General features: G+C 32.3%; 1 protein-coding gene across 7 annotated transcripts in view; it reads right to left on the bottom strand.

The window, feature by feature from the left end:
• LOC127062109 (protein tweety) overlaps positions 1 to 23,732 on the bottom strand; it is a 30,550-nt gene extending 6,818 nt beyond the window's left edge. For 2 of the 7 annotated variants that reach the window (XM_050989780.1, XM_050989785.1), the window contains exons 1-3: positions 8,507 to 9,031; positions 4,682 to 4,892; positions 674 to 946 (exon numbers count right to left, since the gene is read on the bottom strand). In XM_050989780.1, coding sequence (XP_050845737.1) covers positions 674 to 946; positions 4,682 to 4,892; positions 8,507 to 8,508 — 486 coding nt within the window. In that variant the 5' untranslated portion in view covers positions 8,509 to 9,031. Of the gene's footprint in view, positions 1 to 673; positions 947 to 4,681; positions 4,893 to 8,249; positions 9,043 to 23,570 lie in introns of those variants that run through there. The other 5 variants (XM_050989783.1, XM_050989779.1, XM_050989784.1 and 2 more) reach the window with 5 other exon arrangements.
• Positions 23,733 to 23,786: the final 54 nt, after the last annotated feature.

The following is a 23,786-nucleotide window of genomic DNA, read 5'->3' as shown; positions in this document are numbered from 1 at the left end:
TATATTAAGCAACGCAAAGGAAACACTGATTGCAGCATGCAATAGAGAGAAAGAGAGACAGAGACACTTGATAATCGTATCGACCTCGATACGATGGATCTTAACTCGAGTAATACCGCAAGAGCAGTTATAATTTACGATGACGGTATTCGAGTCCATCGAGTTTTCATACCGATACCGAACAGAAAATGCAGCTAATGAAATTCGAAACGTTCGAATGATTCGATTATTTGCGATTCGGGATCGAACGATAATTTAGAATCGTTGCTGTATACAATGAACGAGAGAGAACGTGGTTATTGCCGATGGTCAATCGTCGTTATCGATCGAACCTCTATTGCAAATTTTCTATCACTTTTGTTGCCATATGTTGTATGCAAATTACTGTTTAATTAAAATGTACATATGTCTCATTGAATATGTTAATAGATATAACTATACATTGAATTTGAATAATTTTAAATAATGCAGATGTATTTATATTATCCTCAAATATCCCCCTACATATTCGGAATAATCTGGTATCTATTTAGACTTTGAAGATCGTGGAATTTGTCGAGTAATAATCCAAGCGATTCGAAACATCTTGCGGTCCAGTATCAAACACGAAACGCGTTTCATTTGGAATGGCACGTCTTCGAGAGATAGTTTAGTTTATCGATCGAGGTCGAACCTGGTTTCTCACGCCCATGAGGATCCCGTCGACGTTCTTCGCTGCCGCGACTAATTGTACCAAACCATTGTGAACGTCGTCGTTGCCGTAAAGGCCAACGGCGACCGCTCCGCAGCAGAGCAACGCGAGGATGGCCAGCGAACACTTCAGCAGGGTTATCGACCTCCTGGGCCGCGGCTTCCGGTCGCAGCATCTCGTTACTAGATAAACCAACAGTACCAGTAACGTCAGGATCAACCAGGCTGCAGGAATACTCCCGAGGATACCCAGGCTCTGTAATTATTAACGACGATCATTAACATTTTTCTTTCTTCTTCTCATTTGTTTTTGTTTTACTTGCTTATTTTGTTTCGTTCAGAAACATTCTTATCGCCTTGATATTATAAATGTGAATGGATATTTTCATTCTGTAACATTTGAAATCATTCGAAAAATATTTTCCATACTAGGAGTCATTAATTAAGTGAATTCGAGTAATGAGTTTGAAATAGTTTACACGGATTTATTGGTAATCTTCTAGAATCGATATTTGTTTAATAGAATTTTCAAGCTTGATTTCTTTAGGACATCGTTCCTGAAAAAACTTCGAGTCTCAATTAGCCGATTAGGACGTGGAGAAAAAATAAGTGAAAATGAGTCGAGCGAAGAAGCGCGCATGTGTGTTTGTGTGCGAGTTTTAGAGGGTGGCTTGTTGAAGGGTGAAGCTAAAAAAAATATGTTGAAGCGGGATAAACAGTCCTCCTGGTGTACCCAATTACCACGACTCGGTGTCGCGTCGAGGGTACTCAGACGTGGGTCTCCGTCAGCCAGAGGCACCAACAGGCACCACCTTTCCTGACTTGGTTTCCACCAAGTTCTTTATGGGAATCTCGACTACGAAGGAACTCAACCCTACTCACCTCTTACTCACTCCCTATTGCAAAAGCAACGCATTCGCACGAAATTTCGCATCTATTCGTATCCCCCTCGAATCCACCACTCGCCATCACCACCATTACTCTCTTCGACGTAACACCAAAGATAGGGAAAAAGAGAAAGGGAAAGAGTTAAACCGAGCTTGCTTTTTCAAGGACTACCTCCGACGAATATTCAAGTGGAACGTAATTTCCCTGCGAAATTATGCCTTTTCTTTTTCTCTTCGTTTCTTTTCTTTTCCTTTTGTTTTGTTTTCTCTAGTGTAAATTATTGGTCAATCAATTCGTTTTAGTATATATTTCTAATCGATCGTTACGCGCTTTCTGTATAATTTCTAAATTCAAACGAACGGAGTACAATCGAGCAGGATGAATTTTCAATTTCCAATTAGTCATAATATATAATTCACTGTACGTATAATTTATTCGAATCATTGTCGTCGTCGTCATCGTATGTAACCATCATTATTGTCGTATTGCGATCGTCATATATGTAAATGGATATTATTTTACAAAGTTGCGTAATTCTTGATTACTTGAACGATACCGTCTATCAATGATTACTTGGCAAACTATATGTTTATTAAATATGTACACGTACATAATGTATTTATATAGTATAAGGTACTCAAGAGTATTTGTAGATAGAAGAGTTGATTTAAACATCAAAGCTTGCTCGACAGAACACCGAAAACTCAACGTAGTCAAACATCTCGTATATACCTGCCCTGCATTATAGTTCCGGTCGTTGATGTCATTGCAAACAATAGGTCAGTTCGTTCCGAGACGTCGAGCTTTACGTGGACGTACACGTTATATTCTCACCGACTCCATTTCACCGACTTCGAGGTACGAGTATTATTGTCTTCTTAATAGAGACGTAATATTTACTCGAGCGATTCTTTGCATTCACTGCACATTATATTCCATTATTATATCATCTCCCTTACAAGTTAATAGATTTATGATATAGCTCGGTGACGTCAAACTCGTATCATATTCATAGTTATTCAATATACGTATACATATATGTTTACCTCAAAATTAATAACGATGTCTAGTATATAAAATGATAAAATTTATAATAATGTAAAATCTATATGGAATGATAAATTAATGAACGCGAAATTAATAAAATGATTAATAAATAATCTCGAAATGTCGAACTATCGTATAAATAAAATAGTAGAATTAAAATTAATGTAACGCATCTATTTACTTGATAAGTTGTTTTCATTAATTAATTATAAGTATTTTCTAAATTGAGTAGTCAATATATATGAATTGTTTGAACAATATAAATAATTAAATATCAGGCTTGCGTCTATTATATCACTTACTGATATTTTATTATAAATATTGACCATTTATTTGAAATTCTAATTAAATGTTCAAAAATACTGGCTCTATAAATAACAGGTTTAGTACAAATGATTTTAAGTAAAGATATTTCTTACAATTAAAACGTGTAGTTATGTATACAGACATACAATTAAAGTATTGTTTGTCAAGACTTGAGTTAAACGAGCGTCGAAAGATTTGATTAGTCGAAAAATAAAGAAGACAATGTAGTTTTTTATGAACTACGAGTTAAACAAAATGATCAATGGTCACAGCAACAAGCATGATAATATAGTAATTTGGTGCATTAAAGGAGTCGAATATTATACTTTTAATATAAATCATAATCGTTAAGAAATGTCTAATATTCACAAAATTCAAATTTTATTTAAAACTCTGTTTAAACAAAGTTAGAGATTGTGATAGCGTGAGAATAAAAGGGTGAAAAGGAACTGGGAGTGTTGAGTGATGAAAGTAAGAGAAAGAAATAAAATAATAAAAAGAATGAAACGAAAAGGTTGGAGAAGTAAATGGAAGAAGATGGAGTAGAAGAAAAAGAGAAATTCGAGTAATAAAACGAACGAACGAATGAAGAAACGAACGAACGAACGAACGAACGAACGAACGAACGAACGAACGAACGAACGAACGAACGAACGAACGAACGAATGAACGAACGAGTTAGCTGGACGTCACGGGTTGCAGTGGCAGAATCTGGCATGGTGTGCAACTGGAAAGCACAATGGCCCGGGAAAATTCAAACAATGCACAAAGGCATAGCATAATGCGCCTAGGGGCAATGTGTGGGTTTTAACGGGCAAGGAACACTCGTTCTCCACCTCCACTTCCACCTCCACCTCTTTCTCTTACACGTTGTCGTCGTCGTTTCTGGAGCGGCTTCGTCAAAATTTCCGAGAATACATTTTCGTGGAAAAAAAAGAAAAAAGAAAAATAGGAAAAAAAAAGAAAAAAGAAAAATTCAACTCCACTCTAGAACCGCCGTTTCTCCATTTTTCCCTTGCTTCTTCGTATGTTCATTCCTGTGTGTAGATATGTATTATATGTACGTATTGAAAATCGTCGAGCGAAAAAAATATTTTCTTTCGAACGACATCGTTGTATTTTGTTTCGAACGTAAAATAATTTTTACGTATATATTTTGACATATTTGTTGAATGTTCATTTCGAATTAAAAATATAAAATAATATAAATAAAATGATATGCATAAAATAATTTTTAGGTATACATTTTGACATATTTGTTGAATGCTCATTTCGAATTTGTAAGATATACTAAAATATTCATAGTTGAAAATAGCACGTTCGGTATAATATGAATAAATGCATTTTGTCTCTGTATCTCGATAACAAATGGCTTATCGACATATACATACATATATACATACATACATATGTACATACACACAAATGTATGAAAAGATGAATCGGAATAATCGAACTTGTCTTACCGAGTTACTCGAATCGACACGACAAAACTGACATCGTTATCGACATTTTTCGACAGTTTCATCGTTCTATTACAAAAGACGGTCGAGCCTTTCAGGCTCGAAAATCTGAAATCGCTAGAAGCGATTGTGAATGTTTGGAAAAGTTAGATAAGTCGAAAGTAGGTCCCTTGCATCGTATTTTCATACATACACACACACACACATACACATAAATTAACGTAAAGAAAAAATATGAGTTCTTAAAAAATAGTAATCATCGATTTCATTGAAATAAATGATCTAACCTCAAGATAAATCTCAGAATGTGGATTGAACGTGTTGTTAACCGAATGAAGAGAGACGTTAAGATGTGGCAGACTGTGGAAGACCCTTGCTAATTGTGGTACTGTGTATTGTTCGGGAAGCTGCTGACCACCCGCCATTTTGGAGAACCCTTGACTGCCGAAAACCCCGTTGAAGAGCTTCTCCTTCTCGTCAAGACATGCTACGGTGTACCTGCAATCATTAATCACAAACATTTATTTCATTTCATTCGATTGTTTTGTCGAGAAAATTAAACAAAATTACTATCTAATTAAAAATTTTCATCTAATGCCATTATAATACTAATAACAACAATAATAACAATAATAACAATAATTTTTATAGTTCCTGTGATTTCAACAATCAATTATTCTTTTTACAAATCTTGTAGATATATTTCTTTTTTGTATTGTAAAATTACACAAGTCTCGGAACTTATTTTACAATCCGAAAACAAATTAATCTAAAGTCTCAAAAAAGAGTAATTGATTTTTAATGACTAAGGAATTTTTGACCTATACTTTATAATAATTATATATTATATATAATTACATTATTATTATTATTCTTATTATTCGTATTACTATTACTATTATACAAAAAGTGTAATTTAAAGTTGTTCCAAGATGAAAGAGAAAAAAAAAAAGGAAAAATGAAGGAGAAAGTACGAGGAAAATTGCATTAACGATGAAAAAGATGGAAGAGAAAGTAATTTGGATAGGAGAGTGTGCTTAGTATCGAGGCAAGTCTCGATATCATTTAATCTCTGTCGGATGTCGCTTCGACATCGACTGGATGGCCTAAAACGCTTCACCGGATCGATTCAATCACGATCGAAACGCCGTTGTAAGAGCAACGAGTGTTTAACTAATGAAATTGCTGCCAGCTGTGCTATCCCTCTGTCACACTTCGATCAATCAATAATACTTTTATATCCCTTTTTTATTCATTTAACTTGTTAACTATGTAGATATATTTTTAAAATGATGAATATGATTCATCCGATACAAAGTATATGCACCTGCTATAAAATTGAATTAAACTATAACAAAATGGCAATCGGCTCTTTTGATAAACCAATAATTTTATTGATATCAAATTGATTCATACTATCGATAGAATTTAATCTATTAACAAAATTGTCATTTCTTTAGGCGAGAAATGAAATTACTTTTTATTATTTGAGTTGATACATTAATGAAGATTAAAAATTATTCGTAAATTTAAAATATTTTTGTATATTTTGAAACCACAATGGACTAAAGAAAAAATCAAAAAAAATTCTGTAGGATACGTTCCATCACAGACGGATTGCTTTCCAGTATCCGGACCGCGTTCATGACATTTCCGCATCGTACCGTATGTTTTATTTCATTTAATTATTGATACATTTATTTTATTATCTAGTAATTTCTATATGTGTACTTTTTGTAAACACAAATTATAACAACATATAACTGTATAAAATTTATTCATAAATAGTCATTACTATATTTTTTATTTATGTAACTATTTACAAATTTTTTATTAATCAACTTTATAGTTTTTGTGTATTTATATAATGACATAGTACCATATAACATAAATACTATACAGTTATATATTATAACTATATTTAAATATATAAATATATAGCTATATCGACGAAAGTTGATTTATTAAGCTCAGATTTTTTTTATTAAGAATCTCTCGGAAATAAAAAGTGATAACTATTAATTCGAACAAGCGACGTGTAAATAATGAAATCAGGTCGATTCAAAATTCAATCGTAAGGCGAAAAAAGCTTGTTATAGAATAGCGATCAATAGATGGCAATTTGCAAACGTTAAACAACACAGTATCGTGTCGTACCATATAGAGTAGCTTTATTTATTTCCACATTTCTTTTCTCATGCATTTTCATGACTCATTAAAAGTTGGCAAGACTGGTACTTGTGCCCTTTGCATATAACACCGACGACACGGTTCCGACTCTTTGTCACGAGAAATACCAGGCGGCCGTTTAAAGGAGTCGACCGTTCTCATAAATAAAAAGAGGTCGAAGAAAGAGTTTGTGAAAGAGAGAGAGAGAGAGAGAGACTCTCTTCCCTTTTCTGTACTCTAAACTTACACCAAGCGTGAGAACAGTGGGTCAACGATGCCGACACTTGCTTCCTTCGAAATCGTCATAAAATCTACACGAAAAATTTGATGAAAGAGAAAGAGAAAGAGAAAGAGAGAAACAGAGAGACTATTTTTTCATAATTTCATAATTTCATAATTTATAATACATTTGTAATCTGTATTCTTTGATAATCTTTTTTTGTAGTCACTAATTACTTGTGATAAGATATTTAGATGATCTATAACTTAATATTTTTTCATATGTAAAAAAGAAATTATATGAAACGTAAAACTTATGGTATAACTTAAAAGTATAGTATAAACTATGGTATAATTACGCTACACTAGCAATAAGTATAATTCTTATACTTAACAAAAATAAGGATCTTTAGATATGAACTAAAAAAAATGTATATCATTTCTGTTCGTTTCTTATCATATCAGAAAGATTATTAACTACTTAATTACATAAGTTTGTTTTTTATATTAGACATTGTTTTTTTTTTTTACGAACGCTTTAACATTCGTTATTCTTTTTGTCATAGTTTAATACTCGTTATTCTCATTAAGTTACTTCAAAGTGGTTCTTCCAAGAAGTCACTTCGACTAAAAAAAAAAGTAAGACAAGGATGGTCGGTCGTTCTCCAAACACTTGCTCCGGCATAAGTGCGTTTATTACATGAGCTCACGTCCATTAAGGAAAAAGTATGCTCGTCGTAAAAGAAAAGGGGGAAAGAATCGTTTTCCACGATCAGCATAATCGAATCGATTTCAAGCGAGCTTATCGTAAGAAGAAACTTGGCTTGGAACGAATACGTTTTCTCGATAGTAACTATGTACTCGATGAGTCGTCTAATTTTAAAGGAGAGAGGAGAGAAAGAGAGAGAGAGAGAGAGAGAGAGAGAGAGAGAGAGAGAGAGAGGAACGATATCTCTCGAAATTACTTTCATACTTATGCGAGGATAACGTAAGATTTTATTTAATCTTGCGTTAAATCGATCGACTCTTCTTTTCTCATTAAATTACAAACACTATCTCCGCTACAGAATTTTTTTTTACAAAATTTGCTTACTCCTCCTTGAAATTCTACGATTATCTCGATATTTTTATATTAAAATTTGTGTTAAAGAATTTTAGAACGTTATACGATTAATGAACATTTTATTAGAATATAATATGCAACGAAAATATATTAACAAATTTCTAAGTATTAACTATAGTGATTCGTTCGAGTTGTTATATATATATTGTAAATATAAATCATTTATCTTTTTTTTCTGTTAGTGATTGTATTATTATCTTTATTTATTGATATTTCTATGTAAAAAATTTGTTAAGAAATTTAAAAAAATTCTATGGAAACTTGCCACTTCGTTAAGAATATTATCAAATAAATAAATATTAATCGGTGTGATTCATGCAAGCTGATAAATTAATTATATTTACCGATAAAGATGTTCCACATATATTCAATTAAAAACACTTATTCATTTATACACAAATATATATATATATATATATATATATATATATATATATATAATACATGAAAATTGTCAATCGTTTAAATTAGCCCGTATAAAAAGACAAATAAAACACCACCAATGTATCACTAATTGCAAGCATCACTTTAAGAAGCAAGCTCAGTGTTGCACTTTTAATTAAATTAAATCACTTCGTGTGGGTTCATTAAATAAACGTACATATGTAATTGAAAGGAAGGATCACGCGTGCATTAATCGTCATGATTAGACGAAATACACGAACGACGACAATATGGTTGGTCACGTTGTCCGTGGCTGATGATAATGATGATCAACGTTTACTGCTATGGTTGTGAGTTTACATGAGGAAAGAAAGAGAGGGAAAGAGAGAGAGAGAGGGGGGGAGAGAAAGAGATAAACAGAACCACCCAAAAGACTCGCATGTTTTCGTTTGTTTGGTCGTATTACTTGTGAACAGACTTACGGCGTCATTCTATCGTCATTCTAACAACGACTAATCATGGAATACTTTCTTCCTCGTGATTACTTAGAAAACTTGTGATTGCTAGTAAAAATACGATAAAGAAATTGCTGTGACTACATGCGTGATATATAGGGTGACGGTGAAATATTTTCCATTTCAATAGAAAGGAATGCGCGAACGAACGAACGAAACGTATAAATAAAATTCCCTCGAGAAGTGACCTATTAAGTATAGTAATAAAAACTTTTTACTCTAACGAGGCAACACATTTCGTGCTTCGGTAAAATAAATTTTATCGATACAAACGTTACAGATAACACGGACAAGGTTTGAAAAAAAGAAAAAAATTAAAGAAGAAAATAAAGTAAAGAAGGAAATAATAATACTTTATCGTAAGAATTATTGCGAGGAAGACGATAATACATTAGTTACGTCATTCGCACTATTGTACTAACATAAATTCGTAGAGCACGTTATCTTGACAAATTTCTGTTGAGTTTAATTTGATTGAATTTTTGCCAAGCTTAACTTCCTAGATCCTCTTCCAATACTGTTTCAGTTACATATGTATATGTGTGTGTGTGTGTGTTCTAATGTAAGTCTTGAGAATCGAGGTATACAAGCAAACTCCTAAAATGAGGTATATATATTATTGTCGAGCTTGGTAATCGCGTTATCATCTCTTGTGACTTATTCACGCTCTTGTAAGATGCGTTTCTCAAGCAGTTCACGGAAGTCGATCTTGTTGATTTATGTGTATCTCATGATGCGATCTCTCGAATTGCGTAAAAGCCATATGAAAAGCTCAACTCGAACGAATAACTCGATTTTAATGAAGAAGATAAATTCGTTAGCTACAAATGAGTTCTTTATTCGTTTTAATTCAATCAGTATTTATATATAATTAGTATGTTCTTAAATAGAAGTTGATGAAAATTGTTAACTTTTTTTATAATGTTATATGTTACGTAACTTTAAAGTTATATTCTTATGTATATTTTTTCAATTTTATTACATTTTTTACCGTTAAAAAAATCATACATACACACACACACACACACACACACGCACATGTTTCGAACTTTATTAAATATTTTTTATCAAAAAATTAATTGTTTGCTACTTATAAGTCATAATTGGTATAATATAATTACACTGCATTTCTTTTCATCAAAATTATTTTTTGCAAATATTGCGATGCAATCGATCGTCTATCTCGAAAATATATTTACATAATAATACTAATATTACATTTTACAATAAACCATTTAAATGTGACGCAGTTTATCTGGTACGACGATCAACATTTATCAAATTTATAGATCTAATTTTACTTTATAAATCGTATGCATTATTTACTTAATATTGTATGTATATCTTATGCACCGACACTCGCGTTATTATGCGGTGCATAAGAGTAAACTAAATCGTTAATTAAAACGCGGAATTACAGTTTTTTCTTTGCTCCAATTTTTTTCTTTTTCTTTTTTTTTTTTTAATTTCTTTTTATTTACGTTCACTTTGCTTCTTCTTTTTATCTGTCAAAAAAGCAGCGTATATACGAGCGCTCTTCGTAAAGCTGTATTTAAGCTTTACGTCTAAAGAGAGAAAGAGAAAGAGAGAGAGAGAGAGAGAGAGTTCGAAGACAAAAGCCTGACTTTTTACATAAACACCAAGCATGAAGGTATAATTTTTTTTTTTTTAACATTTTAATCACCAAGAGAGACAAATAGTGGTAAGGAGGAAGGGACGAAGAGAAGGAAATAAAAAGAAAGAGAGTGGGTCAAAGGGTGGAAGGGAGAAAAGGAAAAAGAAAAATTTTACTCTACGCAGTACGAGCTTCGTTAATGTTCTTTCTTTACTTTTTACATTTACATTTTATGATTTGTAACGTACATGCATATATATATATATATATATATATATATATATATATGTACGTATGCATATATCTATATATGAAAATACTTTATAACCATCTTTTTTCTTAATCACGAAATATTTTTAATCGATAAGATAAATTTTTATACGTGGTTCTAGTAATTTGCATATTTGAAAGAACATTCGCATATTCGTGCTTGATTAGAATCCATCGGTACGTATCTAAAGATACCTACCGATTAGTTTAAAATATTGTAAAAAAGCATGTAGTAATTACAAGTTCCATTACATTAAGATAAGAACTTTGACATATAATGACATTATTTATGTTCATGTCTTTTTCTATATTGTGAATATTATATTAATTTTTATATATAAATTTTTAGATTAACATATATGATAAGCTTTACACTTATTAAAAGTGAAACTATAAAAACATGACAAACTTCAGATATTGAATAAATATTAAATTTATGGCGATAAAATGAAATAAATTATATATATATATATATAAATTACATTTACATAAGTGTTTAACTTAAAAGTTACATGAGGTTAATCTATTCATCAATCATATCAAGAAATAATAGTTCTTAGAAATTTCATAATTAATAAATAAATCGAAGAGTAATTTCTCGATACTGATTTATTATCAGACAAATAAATAATCTAACAGAATATCAAAGAGCAAGGCGTGGCATAAAGGAACTTGAGGGAGTTGACTATGAATGCAAAAATCGATTGCCGGAAGTTGTTGTTCCGTATCTCTCTCTCTCTTTCTCTCTCTCTCTCTCTCTCTCTCTCTCTCTCTTGCTCTTTCTACCCTTGTATGTATATGTGTGGATGTATCTGTATATGGATGTGTGCGCGAGCACGAGCTCGTTTCCTCTTCATGACATTGCTAACATTCTAGCGTTCACAGTATATCCTTCCCAAAGGGATACGTGCTCATATTAAGACCAACAACGAGCAAAAAGAAAACTTTAGTTACTGCTGCAAAGCAGAATGTAATTATTCTCGCCGTTACCGACCGACTTATTGTTCCCAGCAAATAATAATATAGAGCTTTAATGAGATACGAACCTGTTACATCTCTCTATGTTGTTACTAATGCCTCAATCGCAAATAGTTCGTTGTCTTTCTGATAGAAAACTTTTATAAACAGAGATCCCATTAAAGTTACATCATTTTTGTTAGAGATATTATATTTGAGGAATTATGAATAATAGAAAGAGAGAGAGAGAGAGAGAGAGAGAGAGAGAGAGAAGAAAAGAAAGAGAAGGTAGAAAATTAGAAAAATTTTCGACGATTTCAAGATTCACAGAAAGAGAGAGAGAGAGAGTGTGTGTGTGTGTGTGTGACGGCGACTGTGAATGCTATTTAATCTTTAAAGACGTTTTCGTATTCCATGGGAACGTCGCGACCTACGTTAAGGAAAGAAAGGGAGAAATACAAGGAGATGAAGAAAAGAGGGCGTGGTGAAACGTGTATGTAAGCCCTTTTCCAATTTCTTCTATTATTCCGGGCTTTACGTGTCTAGGGTTGAATTCGAGAGAACCAATAATATCGTTCAATGGATATCGCGACCCTGAAATTTTCGAAACAGGGCTCATGGTCCAAAAAATAAAAGGAAATATTTCGGTTGTAAAAAAGTTTCCAAAAAGATTTGTTCCTGCTAATAATAAATAATTATTATATATTCAACCAATAACCTTATAGCATTATAGTAATATAATAATAATAAGAAAGAAAATAATATATAATAAACATAAATTTCGGGAGAAAAAAATTTAGGTTTGTTTACAAAAAACAATTCTACCTAAACCAACAACATTTTAACATTATATACATATGATAATATAGCTATATGTACACACCGTAGATATTATATATATATATATATATATATATATATATATATATATATATATATAACAAAAAACTAAAAAAAAGTAAATCGCGGGCAAATCATGACTAGCGATCAATATAAAATGCATTCATTCATGTATTATTAGATTCAACGCTACACACACTCTGGTATGTCTCTCATATATCAAAGAGACTTCTTGTGACACTGCTTGGAGTTACTACTGTTCTTTGCAGGTGTATATTGCTTGGAGTATATATATATATATATATATATATATATATATATATATATATATATATGTATGTATGTATGTATAATATATACATATCTATCAAAAAGAAAGGAAGTTACGCGTTTAACATCGCAGAGAAGTAGAAGAGATGCATTTGCCGGAAGAGGAATAGGAGATTTTTCAAAAGAAGAAGCAAACGGGAGATTCTCAATCTCTGATCCGCTAGACTGGGATCAACGTACTGCGTATATATAGATACATACATATATACATACATATTTATACACATCTGCATGCATACTTTCATAGATAATGTGTTAGACTTTACTAATGACAAACTTTTATGTATATATATATATATATATATATATATATATATATATATATAAACATATATACATATTTGTACACATACACACACACACACATATGTATGTATTTACATGTGTATGTATATATGCATGTGGAATCGTAAATGTGACGATTTACAAGGATACCAAAGTCGAAGGTAACTTCACGTGTCACGGTTTATGCTCAAACGAATAAATATGACGGCCAGATGCTCTAACGGAATTTACTTTCTTTTATTCCTCTTTAGCTCTCTCTCTCTCTCTCTCTCTCTCTCTCTCTCTCTCTCTCTCTCTCTCTCTCTCTCTCTCTCTCTCTCTCTCTCTGTCTGTCTTCCTCGTGTATATCTTCGACACGTAAGAAACAGCAGTAAATATTACATGAGAGTCTTTTATAAAAGATGTTCTTTTTACTCTCTCTCTCTCTCTCTCTCTCTCTCTCTCTCTCTCTCTCTCTCTCTCTCTCTTTCTCTCGTATAAAACATATATATTCAGAAAGAGAAGTAACTGTTACATTAGAGCAAAGATTCACAAAAAGTGAATATCGTTTAAATATTAAAATATATGTAAAATTAGTTTGCATATTCATTAAATGAGTTGTACTCATCAAAAATGATTGAATGAACAATTCAAATATGATTAATTTAAAGATCGCTTGAAAATTACTATTTCTTCTTAGTTTCTCTCATCTCGCAAATTTATATCACATCAATTTTGAACCGCTTATCAATCAACTCTCGACAGCAATTAGACTTTTGAGTCTATTACATTAAATTATCGTTCTGAGAAGTCCCATCCATTAAAGTATATTATAGATAAAACTTAAAAGATCTTCATAGAAAAGATGCAAAAGGGAAATTTGTTAATGAAAATTCCTGAAGCGAATAAAAATCTTTTATAATATAATAAAGTTTTATATTGTGGTATATTAACAAGCAAATTATAAGTTTGTTCATTTCTACTCTGCTGGCTTCACGAAATAGTCGTTAAATGTTTAATTGACTCTCTGTCTCTCTCTTTCTCTCTCTCCCAAAGAGAGAGAAAAAGAGAGAGAGAGAGAAAGAGAAAAAGGGAAAGAGAGAGAAAGAGAGAGTCGTATCATGAAACGAAATAAAACGATGAATCAAAAGTTTCGTACTGTTGCAGAATGCATGAGTAGTAGCAACCCAAACGACGTTCTAAAATGTAACAGTTAGCATGTAACATAGTACATATATATACATATATAAGCATATGTATATAAATATAAGCATATATATATATATAAACATATGTATATAAATATATATATATATATATATATATATATATATATATATATATATATATATATATATATATATCAGTGTAGAATTTCTAGGAGGGAGAACTTCAATAATTGAATATTGATCGTTCCTTATTCGATGTCCGTGCCAATTTCCCTTAAAGCGTCGGCGGTCGCATTTTTTCCGAGAAAATGTCTCCGTTGGGAAAACTTTACGGGCAAAGGAGCGGCCACGATATCGACATTTTTCACCCTTATCGATAATAATCCTAAACGAAGAGAAAAGGCCCGATGCCCGAAAAACGACGTTAACGAAAGCAATTAGATATTTTTATAGATTTTCTTTCTTTCTTTTTTTTTTTTGATTTTTGTTTTTCATTTGTTTGCAGTTATCAGTTTGACGAACTTTCGTTAAAATGAAATATTAAGGGAATAACGATGAGAAAATAAAAAATAATAAAAGAAAAAATTAAATATTTTGACGTAAAACTAGGTTTCTCGAATTCTTTAATAACATATTTTTATAAAAAGTCTCTCTCTATCTCTTTCTGTCTCTCTGTTTCTCTCTTTCTATATCTCTCTTGCTTTTCTTAGAAATTCTGTTATAAATCGTACTGGCATGTTATAACGCGAAGGTGAATTATAAATTTTCCCGAAAGAACAGAGTGCTCGACTCTAAGGCAGAGTAAAACGATCGCAAGCTAGCTAGCTAGCTAGCTAGTTACTGAACGAAGTAACGTCAGTTTCTTTTATCAAAAGAATCGCTTTATTAATTCACAAACAACGTTATATTCCATACAGTTCTCGTGTACGTACATGTACATACTAGCGTAATAGAGGCACGCAATAGGTATAATGCATGTATGCGTATCTATTTGGAGTCGACAGGTGAGCTCACGCGCGATTTGCTTCGTGTTAGAGAAGAACATGTATGGGATTATATGCGTGTATGAACACAGTAGTTGGAACAATGTCACTGCATAACCATCTCTCTCTCTCTCTCTCTCTCTCTATATATATATATATATATATATATATATATATATATGTAGATGTATGTATATGTATGTGTACAAGCGCACACGTATGTATGTATGTATGTACATTCGTATCACCTAATGCGTGTTCCCTTATCAAGAAGCATTTACACGTTAGCTACCATTATATACAGCACGATGACCCGAATTCATTCTAAGTACGTAACTCTGCTATCTAACTACCTTTTTCTCTTTTTTCTTTAAAACGGAATTAATTGTTAAACTGCCGATAGATTCTTCATGCTCTGAAAGAATATAAATCATTTGTAAAAAGGGAACATTAGAAAAAGTTCAAACGTAGCTACGTGTAATATATAAAAATATGTCCTACATTTCTATCCTCAGGATAATCGATAATCGTCGGGTTATTTCTTTTTTTAAATGAACTTAATAAAGTTAAATAAAAATGATAAGAAATATGATCGTCGATTAATAAACGATAAAGTAGACATTTTAAATTGATCGAATTTGTCGTAAGATAATAGAAATGTGAATAATATCGGCCATTGTAACGACGAGTTAAGATTTCGTCATTGATCATAAAAATAATCAATAAACGTTCGTTGCTAACTTTTACATTGAACTTAAAAATGAAACAAAATCGATTATATATAATCACGAATGATCGCGTAGACGAATTTGAAAAGAATTTCATACTATGATTAAATATGAATGGATAGAGAAATTGAATTTGTATTCGACCTAATATAAATAAGATCGTCATTCCTTGAAAAGAATTTAAAACAATAGTTATAGTTTCGTCATCGACTCGTTTAAATTGAGAGGTAACGGCGTCCCTTTTCAGGCCAGATTTCCTTATCTCGCATAGAGGAAAATAATGTTTCATTGAAGGCTGTTAGAAGGGGTCGACGAGCTCCTCTCGCTAGTTCGGTCGCGTGCTCGCGGCTCGCTTCAACATAGTTTGCATTGCAATTCTACCTTCTAAAAAGTCCTCCCTCCTTCGTTCAGCTACAAGCTTCGGGGTGTAACGAAAAGCCCGAAGCGTTTACTCGGAAAACTCAAGCCTTTGAAAAGGTGAAAGCAGAAGAAGAGCAGGAGCAGGAGTGGGAGTGAGGTTGGGGGTGGAAGAGATGGTGAGGATGATGAGGAGTAGGGTGGAAAGGGGTGAGTGAGAAAGTCCCAGTTGCTTTGGATTTCTGAAGACTCCGGAGGCTTGGCTTTTCTATCGTTTCGCGTTAACCGATGGATAATTTGCTAGAGACGGGAACATTCGTGAAAAGAGGATCCCAGAGCTTCCTTTCTTACTCGCGAGCTTTCTTCAATTATGCAAGTTGCGTCGAGAATAGGACGATCGTTCAAAACTTTCTTCGATTCGGCCTACCTATTTACGTAATTTTCCCTTTTTTTTTTCTTCCTTCTTCTTTTTTTCTTTTCGTAAAAAACTTTTCGCGATTGTATGCAAAAGATCAATGAAATTCTTTCCTTAAGTTCGATCTTCAAATGATACTTCGAAAGCATTCGAATAAGAAATACTTTCAATTAAGTCGATTCGGATTGATAGAAAAAGAAAAATGAAATTAAGTGAAAAATGAGAAGACGGGTTACTTTTCTTGATGAATTCGAGTTTTACAAATTTTTTTAAAAGTTAAACGGAGAAGTAAGATGAAAGTAAGAGAAAAAGAAAAAGGGAGAGAATATTGAGTTCTTTTGAGAGTGAACGTCGGCATATCGAAGATTCAAGGAAAGAACGAGAAGATCGACTTCTCACCTTGCATACCGATCGTTCATTGTAAATCGAACGTACCATTGATGCATGCATGGCAGTCAGTGACGTATATAGCAATGCATCGCCACATTCCAATGACCCACTCGGCTGCTCTACTGTGAATTCAATAACGTTTCCGTCCGCTTCGCTTGCGAATTATCGCACGTGCATATACACTCGAATGCATCTGCACCATCACTATTTCCATCTTATGGAATATCTTATTATCAGATAGAAGAAGATTAAAATAAAGAATCAAATTTTGATGATACTGAAATGAGAAATTCTAATTGTATAAATTATTACGTGTGTAACGTATGTTAAATTTGTTAATATTAAATGTTTAATATTTTTACGATATAATATATTTATTTTATATTTTAATATTATATTAATATTAATATTACTCATATTACATTAATATTATTATATTAATAACATATGTTTTTTCACTTTAGTGTTATATAAAACAATATAAATATTGTATATAATAAAGAAATGAATATGATATTAAATATATGAAAACAAGTAATTTTATAAAAGGTAACACATATTTCATAGAAAAAATTCAATGAGTAGGAAGAAGAACAAATTTGCCTCTTTTATTGAAATAATTGAGTATTTGTCGAACGGTGACGGTACGATAAGAAAATAGCATTATTCGCATCAAAGAAGAGAGCACGTAGATTGAAAATCGATTTTAATCTTTAGAATAGATCATCCGTAGACAACACGACAGCGCTAGTTTTGATTTCACGGGACGTAAATCGATTAACCGAGCCGTCGCTTTGTTCTATCTCGACTGCGTTTCACTATTTTCTTCTTTTTTTGTACTATATCGATGTCTCTCGCTTTACAACGATCGAATTGTGCAACGTAGCGGTAAATAAAGAGTAACTTCGGTCAATCAATCTTTTGTAATACATTGATATTAAATATTGTCAAGCGTTATTGCACACATAATAAATATTTTTCGAACAATTGCAATCTGTTATCTTTTGCTTCACGTTAAAACTCATCATTGCTTTATTTAATAACTATTTCTTTGCAAAAATATAATTCATTTTATACAATGAATTTATCAAAATAGTAATACATTTCCATAAATTTTATTTTTCTAAATAAAGTAAAATTCGAATCAAATCATTCCTGAAAGATATTATTAAATTTCATATAGAATTCCCTTGTAGTCTCTTAAATATTCTATTAATACTCTATAACCCAATTTTTTATCGTATCTACTAAAGCTTACATAATCTGAGAGCTATAGTATTACTTATACTAAGTTAGTATATTATTATACTATATATTTTGGTAATATGATATAATATACTATAATACTAATCATATGGGATATTAATATTATAATATACTATTATTATAGTAAATTGTGTTAATCTATTAATACGATATATTACTAAAATGTCATAATATATTATATAACTTAGTATAATATATTACTATTTTATATCATTATATATTATTTATATATTATATACACTTTTTCTAGTTTAGTAATATATATTAAAACATCTAAAACTTCGGATATATGAAATAACAATTAAATTTGTGACGATAAAATAAAATGAATTGTAAGAAAGAGACAGATATATGTCATGAACGTTTAAAGTTACATGACGTTATAGAGATTTGCAAAATATTATCTTTCGTTCTTTTAACAAAAAAAAAAAAAATTATTATAAAAATAAAAAAACAACATGAATGCAGTATTTAACCATGTTACCGAAGAAACGAAGCTGCCGAATTAAAATTAGAAAAAGGTGTAAAAACGAGAAGAGAGTAAAAGTGAAGTCTGGCATGTTGGAGCATCCTCCAACAAATTTTATGTCAAAATTTATCGGTTTCTTTTCAACTGTACGTACCTATACACATACAAATTCACATTCGATGTACACATAGGTACTGTATGTAAAATTTCGTTTACATGTAGATATATGAAATTTTTATTGGGAAAATTCGTGTCTGTCCTCTCATTCTTCAAAGTTCCCCATATTTTTTTTCTCCCTTTTTTGTTTCTCGAGTAATCTCATCAACAACTCATCGAAATTTCCCTTTTCATCTCTTTTCGAAGATACTCAAGAGCCCACGAGTTTCCCGTTTAATTTTCTATGAAAACTGAGTGCACAAGTGGATTCAGGTGTCGATGATGGTGTAACGACCATCGATAATAATATCGATTTACTTTTGATCTTTAGGAGCATTACGTTCTTCCCTTTCTTCCTATTCGAATTATCACGTTGCATCACACTTTTATTGTCGATAACGATGAGAGAAAAACAATATTAAAATAAATGACGTGGATATAAGATGGAGAGTGCTATTAACTTTCAACGGCGAGAAATTATGGCTGAGCAGCTGTGACAACGTGACATCGGAGTTGTGTTCTATGTTATTCGAGTAACGTAAGAAAGAAGTATCGATCGATATCAAGTTAATTAAAATGGAATATATAGAAAACAATATGATAATAGTTAATAATGGATTAATCAGCTCGATTGGGTGAATATTTAACGACGAATAAAATAAAATAAAAAATGAAATCAAGAAAAAAAATTATAATAATAATAATAATTATTATTATTATTTTCATAATTCGCGATACGATCGAAATTTTTATTGACCAGAAACAAAATCACTATATGCGACGATAATAAACAAGCTAACTCGATATTCGACGCAATTTCGATAAAATAAATTCGAAAAGAGTAGAATGAAATCTAGAAATAAAAATAATAATTACTAGTTTTATGATTCATGATTGGATTGAGAATCTGATTAGTCAGTAAACAGGAATGTATACGTATTAGTATTCCTAGTGTGTTTAATACAACTTGACTTATTTCTCGTATCATAATCACGATTCTTTTCTTCGTAGCAACGTCGAAGCCGCAAACGTATCGATCGTTCGTCGTTTTCCTAGAGTTTGTCGCGTGAAATCCAAACGTGCGTTTTGCACGCTACGAAGAACAAAGTCGAGTCGATAGGAATTATCGTTTCTTTGCGATCGAGAATAATATTATTTTTCTCGATCGATCGAAAGGGAAAGAAAAAAGAAAAGAAAGATTGAAATAGGATCGATGTTTCATGGTAAATTCGACTTATTTATAATTTCAAATATCTTTCAAATGTCAAGATATACGAATTGTACGCGAGAAATTGGAATATTTCGAATATGTTATTATTAAATTAAATTAAACAGGAATCCATAAATTATACATAATTTACCAATGTAACAGTAATGTTTCCAGAATAAATGAATACTTATGTAGAACTTTGATATACCACAATACATAAATCCGAACGTTACGTACATATTTTCTATTCGAAATGAGAACGCTACGTACATACATACGAATACATCATTCTTCACGTTCGAACAAACTCTCTGAATGATAAAAAATGTTGCATGAAAACGAACAAACTAAAAAAAAAAAAAAAGAGAGAGAGAGAGAAAAGATTAAAAATATTCCAACAAAGACGTGTTCTTTTTTCATAACAATCATTTTAATATTAAACAAATAAAATCTCAAGTAATCCTGGACATCTCAAAGAATTCTTTTCTCTTCAAGATTAACCTTCATATTCGAAAGAAAGAACATCATAATAAGAAAAAAAGATCGAAAGGAAACGGAAGTATACTGTAAGGACGATCGATAAACTCGAGAGCGTAGATCGTGAGGTGAACGATCGTTCCATAAATACGCCATGAAAATGGTGCTTGTTCGAGGCTCAAGTGAAGATGTTTTATATACATACATAGATAGATAGATGGATGGATGGATAAAGAACAAATTGAACATATAATACGAATAAATGCAACAATATAGACAACACCTGATCACAAAGATCCGTCTTATATCTTCTTATATCGTCGAGCATCGATTCGATTCTTTCGACGATACGTGAGTAATACTAACTAGATATTGCCTCGAAAGAATCGAAGAGATAAAAGAGACACGTAAACGCACCTTTAAAGGTAATCTCGCGTCGTATTCGAGGTCGACGCACATGCGAAGGGTTAAAGCTCTCTATCTCTCTTTTTCTCTCTATCTATCTTTTTTTTCTCTCTCTCTCTCTCTTTCTTTTTTCCTCATTTCAAAATTAGTCTTTTGTTGTCAGAAGTTTCTCTCTTTTTTTTGTTTTCTTCAAAGGGAAACACAAAAAAAAGAACAAATAGAATTTAGTGCAATTCGGTTGAGAATATCTAAGTTATGAGTTTACAATATAATGGTCAGTATTTACAATAAATTAATATACGTAGTATAAGATACGATATAACACTTATACGTAATATAAGTGATCAGTATTACATCGGTTTATACAAAAATTGTTGATATTTTAATTAAAATGTTTGTAAATATAATAATTTATCAATATTTTAAATAGACGATCAGTATTTATAACAAAGCCAGACGCAACCCAGACGTAATCCCGATGCTTAATTATTTATACTGACCAGGTATTGATATTTTATTACAAATACTGACCAAAATATCCATATGTATTGATCATTTATTTTACAAAATATTTACCGTCAATTAATATAAATATGAATGGATATATTATTGGGTGATAACATTGATATAGAGAAAGATAGAAAGAGAGAGAGAGAAAGAGAAATTTTTGGAATTTATTTGAATAAACTTTGAGAGTATCCTTATTCGCAGACGTACTGTTGAATCGTGAAATTGAATATGAAGAAAGAAAAAGAAGATATTAAAATTCATTTGTATAAACTTTAACAGAATCATTATCAACGAATATAATGTTAAACGATAAATTTGGAAAGATAGAGAAAGGAAAGATCTTTAAATTCATTAGAATAAGCTTCGTGACTACCATCATTACTCGACATACTGTTGAATTATAAAATTGTAAAAAAGAGAGAGACGGAGAGAGATCTTGAAATTTGATCGAATAAACTTCAGGAGTCCCATTATTGCTGGACATATTGTTGAATGATAAAGTTCAAAAAGAGAGATAGAGATATTGAAATTTATTTGAATAAACTTCACGAGTATTATTATTGATGGACATATTGTTGAATGATAAAATCGCGCGTATGTGTGTGTGTGTGTGAAAGAGAGAGATGAGAAATCTTGAAATTCGTTCGTATAAACTTCAACCCTTATCATATTTAAGCAGAGAGAAAGAGAAAGAGAAAGAGAGAGAGAAAGAGAGGAGGGGGAATAGCAAGACGACGTCTTTTGATCGTTCAAAAACGTACTTAAAACAAACCGTGAAAGTTTGAAATAAAAAGAGAAAGAGAAAGAACGAAACGAACGTTTTTTCGTGCAATTCGAGTGGAATGTTCGTAGCCGGCTGTGACAGTCTTGGGAAGACGAAAACAGAATGGAAAAAGGATGAAGAAAGGAAAAAGAAGTCTGGAGTCTCTGAGTGCAGTCGAAAAAGTAGACAAGAGTACAACTCTTGCTTGGTTTACGTCTGCACGTACATGTGTGTGTGTGTTTGTGAGAGAGAGACAATTCGGCGAGGAACTTTCTTTCTTCATCTCTTCCTCCTCGTTGTCGTCTCTTATATCACCCTTCAAGTTCGCGCCACCGATCTCTTCCGTCTTCGTGAACCCATCTTTCTATTTCTCTCTTTCTTTTTTTCTCGTAAACGAAGAGGGTGAATTTTACGATCTCGAGACACCCGCATCGCGGCACATCTGCGGGTCGCTTTTGTAGCTTTCTCTCTCTTTCTCTCTCTCTCTCTCTCAAGGCCCAGCCCCTTTCTCTTTTCTCTGTCAATCTCTATCTCTCTTTCTCTTAGAGAAAATCCACCCTTGCTCTCCTTTTCCATCATTCGTTCGTCGTTCGTTAGTATAATACATATATATATATATATGTGTGTATGTGTATGCATGTATATATGTACATATGTATATAAGTACGTAGGTACGCACGCAGCACGTACGTTTGTTTGTACGCACGCACGCACGCACGCACGCACGCAGGCCAGACAAGCTGGCAGGCAAGAGCAGCCTGTATGCGTCCTCCACGAGGGTAAAGGGAAAAAGGGGGCAGAGCAGGAAGGGACGTGTATACGACGTATTCTTACACCGGCGCCGCGCGAAGTGCGTGCCCGTGTATCGATCCCGAGAGTACACACCAAAGGCGGGCATGAGCGCCACCAATGTTCCTATTCCTCTTTTCTTCTCTTATCTCGAAAGGAGAGGCGCTGGCCTCTTCTTGTTATCGTATACTCGTTCTTCTTCCTAACATCGTTACTAGTGTTCCTCATTTTGATTCATTTTCCTTTCGTTTCTCGAGAAAAGGAAAAAATTGAAAAAGCTTGAATGTTTCAAAGAACGACGACGATATCGAGAAAGAAAGAACGAGTTTTGAAATTTTATAGTAGGATCGTGTTAAGGATAAAGAAACTTTCGTGCATTTACTTTGTAACGTTTGATCCTTACCTTTATTCTCTCACTGAGAAGTCTCGCTTAAGCGACGCACGAGAGCACGACACGCACGTACCGTACCCGACGGAGGCTCGAGCCCGACTGAGAGCCGCGAGGGAGTGGGGCGGCGCCTCGACCAATCGCAGCGCGGCTGCGTTGCGCTCTCACCAGCGCATCCTTCTCTTATATATCGCACTCTCGCTCTATCGCACGCCGATACTACGAGAGCAC

This window comes from Vespula vulgaris, chromosome 3, assembly GCF_905475345.1.
Source record: "Vespula vulgaris chromosome 3, iyVesVulg1.1, whole genome shotgun sequence".
In the NCBI taxonomy this organism is placed as follows: Eukaryota; Metazoa; Arthropoda; class Insecta; order Hymenoptera; family Vespidae; genus Vespula; species Vespula vulgaris.
This window is presented reverse-complemented; position numbering and strand designations above follow the sequence as displayed.